General features: G+C 39.1%; 1 protein-coding gene across 2 annotated transcripts in view; it reads left to right on the forward strand.

The window, feature by feature from the left end:
• The first annotated feature begins 206 nt into the window (after positions 1–206).
• Positions 207–14,898, forward strand: part of LOC130906102 (junctional adhesion molecule 3B-like) — a 121,801-nt gene continuing 107,109 nt past the window's right edge. Inside the window, exon 1 of one of the 2 annotated variants that reach the window (XM_057820039.1) lies at positions 207–331. In XM_057820039.1, coding sequence (XP_057676022.1) covers positions 214–331 — 118 coding nt within the window. In that variant the 5' untranslated portion in view covers positions 207–213. Of the gene's footprint in view, positions 332–399; positions 1,980–14,898 lie in introns of those variants that run through there. The other variant, XM_057820040.1, reaches the window with a different exon arrangement.

Here is a 14,898-nt window from a genome sequence, read left to right on the forward strand (position 1 = left end):
CCACTTGGATCTGCTTACTCTCCAGTTCAACCTCATGCCTCAACCTCAGCACAAGGCCACAGTAGTAAACCAAAACAAAAGCCTCCAACGCTGTATCAACAATAAATCACGACAACTTGACGGATGCTTTCGGTAGCCATGGATACCTAATAGAATCCCGCCCCCAGCCTCCCACCTCTCTCTCTCTTTCTCTCTCTCTATGTAGTCAATCCCATGCCAAATCTGTTTAGGCTACTTTGCGCATGTACTGCCGGTCAGAGTAAGCATTGCATCGACTCCAAGATGGCGAGAGCACGTCTGGCTTGCCTTCTGACTCTCCTCTCAACTCACTGTAAGTACAAAAATCAATACAGAAGGCTCACATTTGTTCCATTTTTCCACCGAGGAGCACGTCAGTTAAGTAGAGTTTACTTCTATTTCTGTTTGGTCGTGAATCAGCGGTGGACATTTTAGAAGTGAGGTCCGTTAAACACGCACCCACGCACACTCAAACTAAGCAGACTGACTGGTTTTAAAAGACAGACCTATGTTTTTTACAATTATCTTACAAATACAGGAAAGATATGGTTGTAATTTACTATTAGAATACCAAGAAAGCGGGGTCGAGTAGTTCTAAGCAGCTTTGTTTTGCCGTATTGACGTAAATCCGCGTTCGCATCGCTGTCATCGGGTTTTGTGAGCACGCTATTATGTTTTGCCGTGCTTACTTTTTTGAAAAAGTTTGTCTTTTAAGTTGTAAAGACGCCTCGGTGCTTGTGAATTAAACATGACTGTTAACTATTTAGCGTGGCTGTGGGGATGTTCGAAGTACTGATGCGAGATAACGGTTTTTCCTGCCGGCTGAATAAAGCAGCCTGGTCCGCGGGAGGAGTCAGGCCAGTGTCCTCTGCCCCCATTTCTGCCCCTTTTTTACTGCAAGAACTCTTTCAAAGCGCACCGGTAGCGAACGAGCAAGCAAAGCAGGCTCTGTTAACACCATTTTTATCCGAATAAGGCTTGAAGTGATGAGCAAACACCTGTGGAGGCGAGCACTGATTTAAGTGATGAGCACACACGTGTGGAGACGAGAACTAAATTCATAAAGTATCCCTTATTAACATGAGCTGCTATATACGTCGATAGACATGGATTGGATGTCTTTCGCCTTCAGTAACAGCCATTGCACAACATAAGATCATCGACCATCATGGAAGAAATCATAGCCAAGAAAGTCTCGATAGGCTCATGGCTTAGATGACTCATTGTTACATGAGCAACTTGTTGCTGAGGTGTCTGGAAAAAGGCACCCTTTTTTTTTTTTTGAGTCTATTTTTAATCAATCAATCAAATTCTTTAGCCCTTTACGAAAACCCTAAAGGTCCTCAAAGTGCTTTACAACAAAGACAAACATGGTCCATGATATATAAAAGTCAGGAAAGTAGTATACTATGACATTAAAGGGGAAAAATAACGCATCGCGATAAAAGTCAATAACAGCAAATAAAACAGTAAAACGGATGAAATCCGAAAACACGTAAACCCTTAAAGCGATCCTCTATTTTTCAGACAAATAATTCTCAATAGATAAATGTTAGTATGAGTTATAATAATTTGATATTAAAACCCCTCTTAATGTTTTTGTTTTAATAAAGTTTGTAAAATTATTTTAAGTGATAGGTCGCCATTCTTGTTACGTCGCAGTGCGTGACGTCACTGGTCCCGTTGGCGAAATTCCAGCGCGTCACTCGTTAGCTTTCCCAACATGTCGTCACTTCTACCCTTCCTATTTGAACCAGATCTGAAAAGTGAAGAGCAGGACAGCACTGTCGGTCATTCACAAGACGAGCTTCAGGGAAAAATGCGTGCAGCAAATACCTGATAAGACAAAAGTTGGGCAAAACTGGTGATGCGAGAGAGTCCTGTTGGGAACTCCGGTTGGGAGCAAGAGTGCATGCTGTTGGGATTCGGGAACTCCGTTTTTTTTTTAGCAGATATTCAAGGTAAGCATATTGCGTTTCAAACTTATCCCAACATAATTATGTAGATTGTTAGCATCCAGAGCTGTCGTGTGCTTTACATACAGTACAGGCCAAAGAGCATACCTTGTGTAAACCAGGTCTTGTGCATTGTAACGCAGGGTAGCTAGGATATGTGTATAAAAGTACCAGAAAGGGGAGAAGCTTCCACTTATGCACATTTATTCACAAAAAATAATATTTCCACCTTGACCACTCTTCACTCGGGAGCTCAGCAGTACGAAAACACGCATTCCCTGACGAACCAACATTGTTGTAAGGTCCACGTCAGAGTCACTGTAGCGTGCCATAGTGCTTTAATCATTTAGTTTGATTTGGAGAAAACTCCCACGAAGAATTGTCAACAAAAAAGATAGCAATAGTAATCCAAATCCACGTTTTTTACTCACTCGAAGATCCAGAAATTAGACCGATCTCATGGCAATATCGCACCCGCGATCAGGCCGTCGATTCCACAAAATAGACTGATCCGAAAGGCTGCTGTGGGACCGACGAATATAAAAAAAAAAAAAGGACAGATCCAAAACCATTATTGCAGACGCGATGGGACCGTCGGATCCAGAAAATAGATGGATCCCTTATTTGACTGAGGATCCAGGAAAAATGTTCGGGCGCCAGTTGTAACGCGTGGTGGGTAGGATACGTGCATACAGGGACCAAAAAGGGGGAGAAGCTTCCACTTATGCACATTTATTCACTAAAAATAATAATTCCACCTTGACCACTCACTTAACTCCCCTTGTTTCCATTTGACTGGAAATTGCATCCAAAAGCAGCACATCATGGCATTTTACTTCGCGAGTTTAGGCAGCAATAAGCAATTTTTGAACATGCTACACATTTGGAAAGATAAGCAATTGTTGAACATGCTACACATTTGGAAAGATACCAATTACGTCATCACTGCGAGCCCGCAAACCATGGCGCCAACTAACGGTCAAAATATGGACAAAATATTATAAAATATTGCCATTGATTTAACATTTTATGTGTTTCTAACAACATATTTTAGTACAAGAGAACAATTGTGGTTTATTAGAGCCTACATGTATTTAAGTCAGAGGATTCCTTTAAGAAATAAAACCAGGCTACCCTAGTCTGGGGAAAAAGCAAGTCTAAAAAAGTGTCTTTAAAAAGGCCTAGATTCGTAATGGTGCTGATTTCACGGGGTAGGCTATTCCGCAACCTGGGGCAGCAACTGCAACAGATCGGTCTCCCGCTGTTTAAGGGGCTGTTTACATGGTGACTCTCCGAGAAGACGAAAAATGTCAAGTTTGCATCTACAGCATATGGTTCCATTTCCATTCGACCAATGTCGCACATCTGCTTCAAAACGATGTAGGATTCATGCCAGGCCTTAGGGGGCAGTGCAGATTTACAAGGCGACAGCAAATGATGAACTTTGACCCCAACAACCTCCTCAGCCCGGAAGACAACATGCCCCCCACTCCAAGCAATGGCATTTTTCTTTTGCTCCAAAATGCGCAAAAATGGAAACATTCAACATATTTAAATTAAAAATATTATTAAAACAGTAAATTAAAGCCGACATTCCGCCATTTGCTGTTTTTAATGTTTAGTAGCACCACTGCGCACGCCCAATGTGACGTGTGCGAGTGCTGACTTTATCGGCGCGGGAGCTTGCCATTGATATGGATGCAGAGCAAGCCCACGCAATCGAATCCTTCAACTTTGGAGGTAGGATTCCAAGGTTTGCGTCCTTGCCTTCCGTCTTCGCCGACACCATATAAAGGCAGGGCAATTCCGCAACACAGTCATTGCTTCTTGGTGTCATAGTCGCCATGTAAACTGCCCCTTAATCTCGACCTAGGAACTTGCAGAAGAAGCTGGCCGGTAGAACAAAAAGCTATAGACTTCATAATGTATTGACGGGACACAGGGCTGATAAATAGTGGGCCTGAATTGTTGGCTAGGCCATCAAAGCTGAGTGGAATCACAGACAGAGCTTTTTTCGTTGGAACTAATTGTGAATAAATGCTTAAATCCCTGAATTCTTTATAGTTATGGACGTAAAACTGTCTCAATTCTTGGTTGAAAGCAAAAAAAATAAAACAAAAACGTGTAGTTAGCATGTATTTCACGAAAATATGTCGAAGTACGAGGCTTGTCTGTTACTGAATGTAGCTAGCGGCCGCCTGATGTAAACAGTGCTTTTCAGGTGAAAAGACAGACAGAGCTTTTTTCGTTGGAACTAATTGTGAATAAATGCTTAAATCCCCAAATTCTTTATTGATATGGACGTAGAACAGTCTCGATTCTTGCCTAAAGGCAAAAAAAAACCAAAAACGTGCGGTTAGCATTTATTTTACGTAAATATGTCGAGGTAAGATGCTAGTCTGTTAGTGAATGTTGCTAGCGGCCGCCGGATGTAAACTGAGCTTTTCCAGTGAAAATTCTTGTGAATAAATGCTTAAATCCCCGAATTCTTTATAGATATGGACGTAAAACAGTCTCGATTCTTGGTTAAAAGCAACAACAAAAAAACGTGCAGTTAGCATTTATTTTACATAAATATTGCGAACTATTATGCCAATGCGGTAGCGGCTAATTTCTCCAATTGATTTTTTTCACAACATTTAATAATGCATGCATGGTACGAAAAATATAATAATTACAATACCTTGAATCCTCGAACAAATCACTCCCGAGACAATCCTTCCTGTTTGTATGCGGTACAGCTTTCGTACTTTTTCAACAGAAATCCAGCATTAGATCACTGTGTGCGTGTGTTTGTGAATAGCTCCGCTTGATGTGGGTGGCCCCCTACTTGAATGCGAGGCACAGTGTATGACCGATCTGACCTGTCAATACATTATGAAGTCGATGGAAGAGCCCTGCCAGAGTTACGGAGGGTTAAAATCTCCAATAAATAAGGAGGAGCTCGGCCATTAATAGAATTCAAAACAAACAGTTAAAGTTTTAAATGAATTCTAAAATGGATTGGAAGCCAGTGGAGCGATAATAGCACGGGGGTAATATGTTCATGTTTAGGTGTACCAGTTAAAAATGGAGCAGAAGCATTTTGAACAAGTTGCAGACGAGAAATAGAGGACTTGGGTATTGATTTAATAAATTCAATCGAGTTCTTCTGTTTTAGAATGCACAACAATTAAGGCTGCAACAACTAATTGATTAAAATAAATTAATAAATTTGTTGCCATCAAATTTGGTAATCGATTATAGCCCGCAGCTATGAGCAGTTCTGTTTGGGTCCTTGTTTGTGTGTAATGTGAGGCTGCACGCACGTGCCAGTGATTAGAGCAAGAGAGAGAGAGAGTTCACTGCTACACTCAGGTTGGGTTGCTGAATCAATACTACAAAGTGTCGAGAGTTAGATTCTTTTATGTTGTTAGATCCAGTGTGCCTCTGTCGGAGGCGAGTAAATGAAGCAAATTGTATTGTTTGTATTCTTTGTTGATACAGTGGGGAGAACAAGTATTTGATACACTGTCAATGGGAAAACCCATTGGCAGTGTATCAAATACTTGTTCTACTTGTTCTACTTACTACTTCGCATGAAGCGCTAAGCTAGTTTGCAAATATGCTAATCAGTGTCTTACGTGTCCATTTGTATTGTGTTTTGGAGAAGCATATTAGCAGTTGAGTTATTGTTAGATAGTAAAGTTGTCTCATTTCTTTTTATTAAAAAAACAAAAACAAAAACACAGATAAACCCAGTTTAGAGTCTCCTTTCAACACAAACTCCCATTCAAACTGTTAATTGTCATACAAGAGATTGTGCTTTGAAATTGGATTGTAGTTGTGAACAACTGCTTGATAAAGAAAACTGATTCATTACAGACTGCCTCCTCCTTATTAGATTTTGTTGTTTAGTTTGTTTATAGAAAATAAATGATTCATTGACACAATTTATATAACTTTGATCTGATTTGTGTTCTGAGAAATTAGTTTTGTTTCATTCTCAGAACGTTTATTTAAAAATAAGTTTTATGTACTTAAATCAATACGGTTGTAGACTACAGTTAAGTCAGGAAGTTGTAATAAAACATTATTTTGAAAGGAAATACAAATATCTAAGTTGTTTTTGTTACAGCATGCCTAAAACAACTTCAAGTTAAATTGTGAAGGTAATTGAAAAAACTGACATTTATCCGATTAATCGTTTAATTAATCGTCCGATTAATCAATTATATAAAAAAATAGTCGTGAGTTGCGGCCCTAACAGCAATGTACCTTCTACAAAACAATGACCACATGTGATTATTGTAACAGTTTTAAATAAAACAATTTGCCTAGTTTCCGTTTCAAGCACCACCAATATGCTTTGAAACGAATTGTATCTCTTCCTTACCCTTGGACGCAGGTTCAGAGGCATGAGTATGACTAAAATAGCCAAGTACAGACATGAGAACCTCCAGAGATCGTTCACGTGTATAAATGGTTTAATCCTAATTCCAGTGCACCCTTTTAAAGTTTTGTTTTTCTACCCTAAATACTATTTACAGTATACTTTTCTTACCATTTTAGACTATGGGTTGTTAGTCAGTACTTTTAATCGTGTTTCCCCCAAGTAAATCTGTGACACGGCATGGCAGGAGCACAATTGACATTTTCAGAGGGAGCAGTGAGCTGGTGAAGATTTAAGAATTTCTTTTGTCTTGCTCGGACAGAGGCTTAGCCATGTGGTCGACTGGCTCTGAGCCAGCAATGCTTGCGTCTTTAGAATCAGCATAAATCTGGCTCGATTGAAGCTGGCTAAAGGCTGTGTTGTGAAATACTAATAGGCACTGATAGGCCATGATAATACGACTAATTGAAATACGTTTATTTTTGGAGCCAAGCTGCTTCAAATTTGCTTTGCTTGCTTTTTCTTAAAGGGGCAGATGTGTGAAAAAAATTTCTTTGATTGCACAAAGAATCTAGATATGCAAATAATGAATTTCATACAACTATGATAAGAGATATTATGATTATCCACATAAATTGACACTTATTGTGTGACACACACATAAACGCTGATACATTCGAAATAGGTAAAAAGTAACTTAGAAAACACACTTATTTCTGTACCTTTGCAATATGTCTCTGTCTCGCTTCTTTCTCTGTGTGAGACCCAGAAGAAGCCGCGGGTAGGCCATTGACGGCGCATAGCACAGTGGTTAGCCAATGCATGATGAGACGATACTCACATTTGATTGGCTAAAATAGTCCTGGCATTTGAAAATGTCTGAAAAAGGCTATTTTGCCTACTTCTGTGAAATATTATTATTTTCATTTTTTTTCTATCAAAAATTCTGTTTTTCTTAAACAATATTTTTTCTGCTGGGGTGCACTTCATCAAAACCTCATCTGATCCTTTAAGGCCACACAAGTTTGTTCTATATTGGTTTGTTAAAATTGTTGAACTTTTCAAAGTGCTTTTTACTTGTACAGGGTGACCCAAAAAAGTTTACACTGCCATAATACAATTTAAATGCCATGTTTATTCAGCTTAGAATTAGAATTTAATCACGTATTATACATTATTGTAAAGAACATGTACAGTACACTCTATTTTTCAATGTGTCCTGCCTTAAGTGTCACAACAGCCTCCAGGCGCCTGCGGAACGCTTGACAGGTCTCATCTTTTCCCAAGATCTAACAATGGACCTCTCCAAGGCTGCCACAGAAGTTTGTGGCTTCTTACAGGCACTGTCCTCCACAGTTGCCCATATGTTATAATCCAGGGGATTGAGATCTGGACTCTGGGTGGCCACATATCACCTTGTCAAACAACTTTTTGGTCCGCACAGATCGGGCACTTCCAGACCCAGGTTTTCGTGAGGCTGTTGCAGTATCTGTCAGCTTCTTTTTAACTTTGTAGACTGCACATCTGGATATTCTCAGATTTGCGGCAATCTCAGTACGTGTCAGACCGGCACGCAGCAATTCAGGTACAGCTAAAGTTTTCTTCATTTTCAGCAGAAGCACAGGAATTGTAGAGACGAGAGATTACCAGCTGCATTGAGTGACCTTAATGAATCACTTAAGCATGACAACCTATTTAGATATGTTTCAATGGCTTTTAAACAAGCCGTCAACTGAGTGTAAACTTTTTTTTGGGTCACCCTGTACTATGTAATTCGCGATCATATTCTATGGGCTGCCATCTTCTTAATGGCCATATAACATCAGCTATTCCAAGTAACGGCTAAAGTCAACGTGACTGAACATAGCTGCAAATATCATCCTAGTCATCTGTCAGCGGAGCCGAAGACACAAGCCATTGTTATTTTAAGTGCAGACTTTCCAATCTGACCTAATGGAATGCATTGACATTTTACATTGTTGGCTTCATTTGAGCTGTTCCATTGCCGTTATTCAAAAGAAACATATCGGCTGGAACTATCCTTGCCAAGTAGTGAAACAAATATGTGGGACCTGTAAAGATGCTTAAAGTGGATTAGTATTTACGAGGGTTGTCATGATCACATATTTTTGGTCAAACCCGAATCACCTGATTTTGAGGATCTGCCTATGTCGAGTACCAATCCGATACCTCGATAATTTATTGAGTGGAAGAAAAAAAACATGTCCAAATGTAAAATATTTATATACTTCAGACATGATCATGCTTGCACTTTGCTATTTTAATTAAAGGTCAACCGATAGATCGGGCCGATATATGCACTTAAAAAATTGGCCGATTAACAAATGAAAAAAATAAGCCGATATTAAAAGTATTTTGATCAGACATCTGTGTGAGCAACTGTGGCCGCCGCTGACTGATGATAGGACCCTGGAAGGACCCCGCAGCAGCTTGAAGGCAGGCTGCTACAGGAAGCTTCAGGCTTGCCTGTTTTGTAAAAATTGTAAGATTTTTTTTTATCTTGCTTGAGAGAATATGCAATGCTGCAGTAGCCTTGTAAAGTGTTTATTGAGTGATCCTTTCACTCTAAATGTAACTTGTAGTAGCATAGCATTCACGTAAGCATTAACTTTAGCATGGCGAGCATCCTCTTAAACTCTCACATGTATACATCTCGTCGTGACGTCCTGCTGGGTTTGATTATTTGAAAATAATGTACTGTTCTTGCTGAGTGTATAATAATAAAAAGTGCTGCATTCGTTGGTTTGGTAGCATTAGGCTGAATTATTCATTTAAGTCTCAGGTCATCATTGTAAATTTGAAGTTGTTGAAGCAATTTTTTAAAAAATGCCTTTATAATCTACGTGCTTTAAAAAAAGTTTCAATATAGACTTACAAAATCAGCTGTGGATATCGGCAATTGGCTGAAAATGTTTTAGATATCGGTATCAGCATTAGCATTTGAAAATCCCATATCGGTTGACTTCTAATTTTAATGTTAGCGCCCCATGACAGCTAGCATAGCATTTATTTTCACTTCCGCATTTTCCAGAGGTGTTGTAATGTTGCGAAGTACAAAACCATTTTTTTTGTTGGTTTCTTTTGACGATGTCCTTGTAAGTCTTGATTATTTTGTTGCTTTGCAGTCCCTATTTTTTATTTTAGAACCTGATCTTTTTAAACCGATTCTGATCTTCTAAAAATGACGTGATAATGCCTGATTTCCGATCATGGGATCGGATCGGGGACATCCCTTGTTATGACCAAAACGCAAAAGTTAAGTGCACTATTTTGACTTTGACTATTGGAAACACCTCTACATATCAACTGATTTGGTTTTCATTTTGCTGTGCAATATTTAAGATGGTTTGATTCAAGAAGTTGGGAAGAGCATGGTTAGGCATAATTCAACACTAGCATTTGAGATTGTATTCCCAGACAATTGCTACAAGCATGACTCCACTTTATCTTTGTTTTCTCTCACAGTTGACAGCTAATTACAATTGGAGCCATCTCTTTATCTTAGTGATAAGATAATTGAGAGAGTGGTCTACCGGATGGTTGTTTTTATGTGCTTCACTGATAAACTATTTCATCACTTACCAGGGCTCGGAACCCTCTCAAACATACACATAACATTGGTTCTCGTTGGATGCTTCTACCCGGCACGCTCTTAAAACATTTGTCGGAAATAGAGCCTAGGGTCAATGCTTCTGTCATTGTTTGGCATGTGCGGTGCAGCCTTTTTGCGAGACAAGAGTCAATATACACCACGATAACTGCTGATAGTCCTTCCCTTAGGAGCTGTACGTTGTCAGATGTTTCCTGACCCACCCAAAGCATGTGAGCAAATGTTTGGAGAACATTCTGAATGGCACGTAATGCCAGCTATGGGCATACAGCCTGACATTTTACTTCAAGAGAGTAAACGGACAAGAACAGCCGACAAACAGTGAGAAGTCCCTTGATGCTCTATACTTGTTTGTTACAAGTCAGGAGTTGTTCACATCACAAACCTCTGAGTGAGAGTCAGCTCTGGCATATTGACATATTGCTCTCGGCTCAGATGTCACAGTGAGAAGGGAATGTCTCGTTTCGGAGTACCGTTCTCTCAAATTTTCCCTAAAGTTGCCGATTGATCATTTGTGATTGATCACATAAATGATCCCATTTTGTTCTATTGTGGCCCTGACACAGTATAACGTCAATGTGGCACGTAGCTGCTTACTCTGGAATTACATGAAACAGCTGAGCAGGAGTGGGTGGAGGTGTTTTCAGGCAGTGGCGCAGGCAGGCGTCACCCGAAATATCTACAGCGTTCCTCCCAAACCTGAGTGTCCATGCAAGCAAATGCAACATTCCAAATCGAAAACACATGGAGCCTAAAAAACCTCCTCCATTATATGCAACAATCTTAGCCACCTGTTTGCTTGAAAGATAAAAGGGAGCCCTGTTGATGAGCTTGCTTATGTAGGAGAAAGGAGGGGCACGACCAGATGAAGGCATTTGAAAACCAAGCTTGAGTTATCATGAACATCCTGACACAAAAATCATATTTAACTTGACACAGAAAGGGATGATTTTATCATTATATTTATTCCCGTCATATACAGCAGACAATGTTGAAAAGAAACTGTTACATGTTTCATTAAGACCCGTGGCTCTGGAGCAGCATGACCCTTTGATCCCTCTTATTCGGCTCACTTTTGAAATTAAATAAATCAATATTTGGGTAAAATTTATTCTGGCGCTTGAGGGAGTTAACAAAGAAGTTGAACTTTCCTTTTGTAGGCAGCTCAAGGGAGACTCTATGGTCAAAGGTAATAGATTCTATACTATATACAGTAGCTATAGTTTTCGCTAAGATCGTCATCCACTTAAGATGGTACGCCCCCCAGTGTTGAGCCAATGTAGTTACCTCTGTCAAAAATTGTATCCCCTGGGTGGAGTCACTGTGCTGCTCTGATTTGTCGGATTTTCGTGTTTTGGTGATGTAGTTATCTACGAGGTTATAAAACATGGCCCTTTTTTTTTTTTTTTTTTTTTATCGTATAGCGTAACATACGTACTGAACGTAAAAAAAGGCAATGTTTTACTGTTTTACTCGAAGGATGACCTATGACTGTTATTACTGTAATTCAAATCATTTATGGAGTTTTCTCCTGTGGTTCTTGTCTGGCTTCAATTAATTGTTTAAGTCGACATAATGCATAACTAATGTGTGTGTGTGTGTGCGCGCTCCTGCGGCCAGGGGATACAATTTTTGACGGGGGTAACTACATTGGTAAGACATCGGTGGTGGCTGTGTTGTACAATTAGCATCTTTAGTGGGGCAAATTGAAACTCCGCTCACCATTTTGGCGGTGCTCTCTGGTGTTTCATGGTCCACATTTTCTACTTGCTCAGTAGTTGTTGTCGCTTTTGAAAGCTTAGGTTTGAAAAAAATTCCGTACATCCATCTTGCCTCTTCGTCCTCGGGTGGTTTTGGCTAAGCAAAGCAAATGGCCGTCTACAGTGCTAGTCACATGATTTGTTCAAAAAATAATTTTGACCAATTATAAAAATTTCTTTTTCTGTTAATTTGTCATTTTTGTTGTTTGTTTTATTGCTTTGCAACTTATATTGACAATATTTTACCGGAAAACTCTTTTAAAATTTTAAAATCATAAATAGGAAAGTCAATTACATGCAATGACACTTTTTGGCCACCAGGCCCCCCCCCCTTAAACTCTGCGTATGATTAGGGGTGCCCAAACTGGTTCTCAAAGGCCGCTGTGAGTCCTGGTTTTTGTTTCTCCCAATCGAGCACAGACCTGATTACACTTGTAAGACACCAGACTGGCGCAAAGGTGTAGTCCTGTTTAGTTAGAAGGAAATCCAGCACACACTGCAGTCCCATGTGGAATAGTTTGGGCAGCCCTGCTTTACATAGTTGGTGAATTCATGAGCTGTGTGAGTGTTCTGTGAATAAAAGTGTGTAAAAAGTGAGCACTTACTCTGCTTACAAAAAGGAGGCTAAACTCCTTTGATAATTGAAATATGCACGACAGAATATGTATTTATATATTTACTAGAAATGTGATCGAAAATGCTTCCAATACATCTCTATTATTTCATATATACAGTCGAGGTGACGTAATCATTTTAAAAGTCAATATGTGCGTGCATCCGGCCCCCATGGTGGCTTTTCTGCGGAATCTGGGTCGAAATGGCTCTTTGAGTGTTGAAGGTTGCCTGACCCGTACTTTAGATCCACCATAATAACTGATAGCCAATTGCCCTCCTAGAGAAGGCTCCGTTTCTTTTCCCCCTCACTGTCATGTTTCAATTGGTTTTGGTGTTGTTGATTTTGTTGTTTTGTTTTATCTTTGACCGGGCCAATCACAGCACTTGCAAATGTGCCAATGAAATCTTTGTGACTGAATTTTTCGCATTGGGATTTTATTGCTAACATTGTGAAATGTGTCTGTGTTGGTTTTCCAGTTAGTGTTCTCTTACCCTCGTACAGTATGTTGTAGGCCTGAACGATATATCGTTTAAACATCGCCATCGCGATGTGCGCATGTGCAATAGTCCCATCGCAAGGACGTGCGATAGTTTTTTAATTTCATTTTTTTTAATCCACAAACGTTTGTTTTGAGGAAGGAGAGGGGAAAAAAGCGCACAGTTTCTCTTTCTCTCCAGCAAGTCATCGGCTCCTCCCCCTCCCCCTGCAACAGCGGAGTGGAGGGAGGAGGGGCCGAACAGCAGAGCGGAGGGAGGAGGGCCCGTTCTCAAAGTGAAAGCAAGCAATCAACACGTTGGAGGAGCAAGGAAGACTGTATCCAAAAGGAGTTTTGGAAGTATTTTGGCAAGAACAAGACTATAAGGGACAAAAAACAGCCCTGTCGACAGTGCCTCGCCATGGTTGCCTCAACAAGAAGTAATCTGTCAAACATGTGGGACCATTTAAAACGCAGGTATCTATGCATTCCTTCTACGAGCTCCCCATCAGAGGCTTTTTAGCACAGGTGGGAACATTGTTAAATGCCAACGTTCTTGTCTCAAGCCTGCTATAGTGGATAAACTAATAGTCTTGGCCAAAAACCTATGAGACCCAGTTGAGAATTGCTGAGCAAGGAAGGTGGACGATATGCAGACAAATACATAACACAGCTGAAGGAATGTCTTTTCTTTCTATTCATGTGACAGCTATCTGGAAGGCAGGAAATTTGGGAGTTAAAATGGTTCTGTTATTCATCACAGTTATTTGCAGTTATTCAGTTCAATTATTTACAAGTTCAATTGAGTTTATTTCTTTTATATTTAAATTTATTGTAAACCGTATTTTTCAAATAACTAGTACAGCTGCACATAAAGTTTTGATACTTAATATTTTTGTTGAAATATTTTTACAACTTTGTTGCCGTTTTGCAGTTTTATATTGTTATATTTTGTGTAAACAACTCAGGGGACTAATGCACTTGCACTTTTATTAGTCAGATTTAATATTTAAGTTCAAATATGTTGACAACTTTGTTGTTTAACTGAGGTTTTTATGTATTGTTATAGTTTGTGAACTCTTTTGTCATATTTAATATTTTTGTTCAAATATGTTGACAACTTTGTTGTTTTACTGAGGTTTTTATTTATTGTTATAGTTCGTGAACAGCTTTTTTATTTGTCATATTTAATATTTTTGTTCAAATATGTTGACAACTTTGTTGTTATTTTACAGAAGTTTTTATTTATTGTTATATTTTGTCAAAAACTTAGGGGACTAATGCACCTGCTCTTTTATTTATCATTTAATTTATTTGCTGCTGTTGAAGTGTAAAATATTGTATTCAATAAATGATCTATTTTGTGCAGACATGACTTCCTGGATACCTTCATACAGAAATCTTCATCATTCACAAATTAAACGGTATTATATGAATACACTGTGGTCACGGTGTGTTATGTAAAGTATTTCCAAACAGCTATTCAAGTCATTTAGTGAAAATTTCTTTAAAAAAGATCTTTTTTTTTTTTTTAATATCGCAATATAATATCGCAATATATTGCAAACCTAAAAAAAATCGCAACAATAGTTTTTTCCAATATCGTTCAGGCCTAGTATGTTGTTAATTTACTAACGAGGGATTTTTGCTCTGTATTGTTAATGTAATTCAAAATATTTCCAGTAGTCAGTCATACTCACGTATTCACGTTTGACCTAAACGCAGTCATGTTCCATAAATGGCACAAGCCAGTTCCTGTTTCAAATTTCAAGAAGAGCAATGTGTCAAAAAACCATAAACAACAAAATTAAAATAACTGGTGAATATCAGTGGTTCTGACGAAACAGGATTAAAATTGCTTTCTTTAGGATAAGGATTTGGACTGATTGCTCTTTTCTAAGAGTCGGCAGGGGCTATTTATTTATTTATTTTGACAGAACATAATCGATATGTAGGCCACAATCAATATGTAGGCCACAGTTGCGAAAGGACAATATGGAAGATTCCCCAGCACACAAACGAATTCCTGTTTGATGATTGTGAAGGCAATTATTCTGCTTGTGTGTTTACC

This window comes from Corythoichthys intestinalis, chromosome 18, assembly GCF_030265065.1.
Source record: "Corythoichthys intestinalis isolate RoL2023-P3 chromosome 18, ASM3026506v1, whole genome shotgun sequence".
Classification (NCBI taxonomy): Eukaryota; Metazoa; Chordata; class Actinopteri; order Syngnathiformes; family Syngnathidae; genus Corythoichthys; species Corythoichthys intestinalis.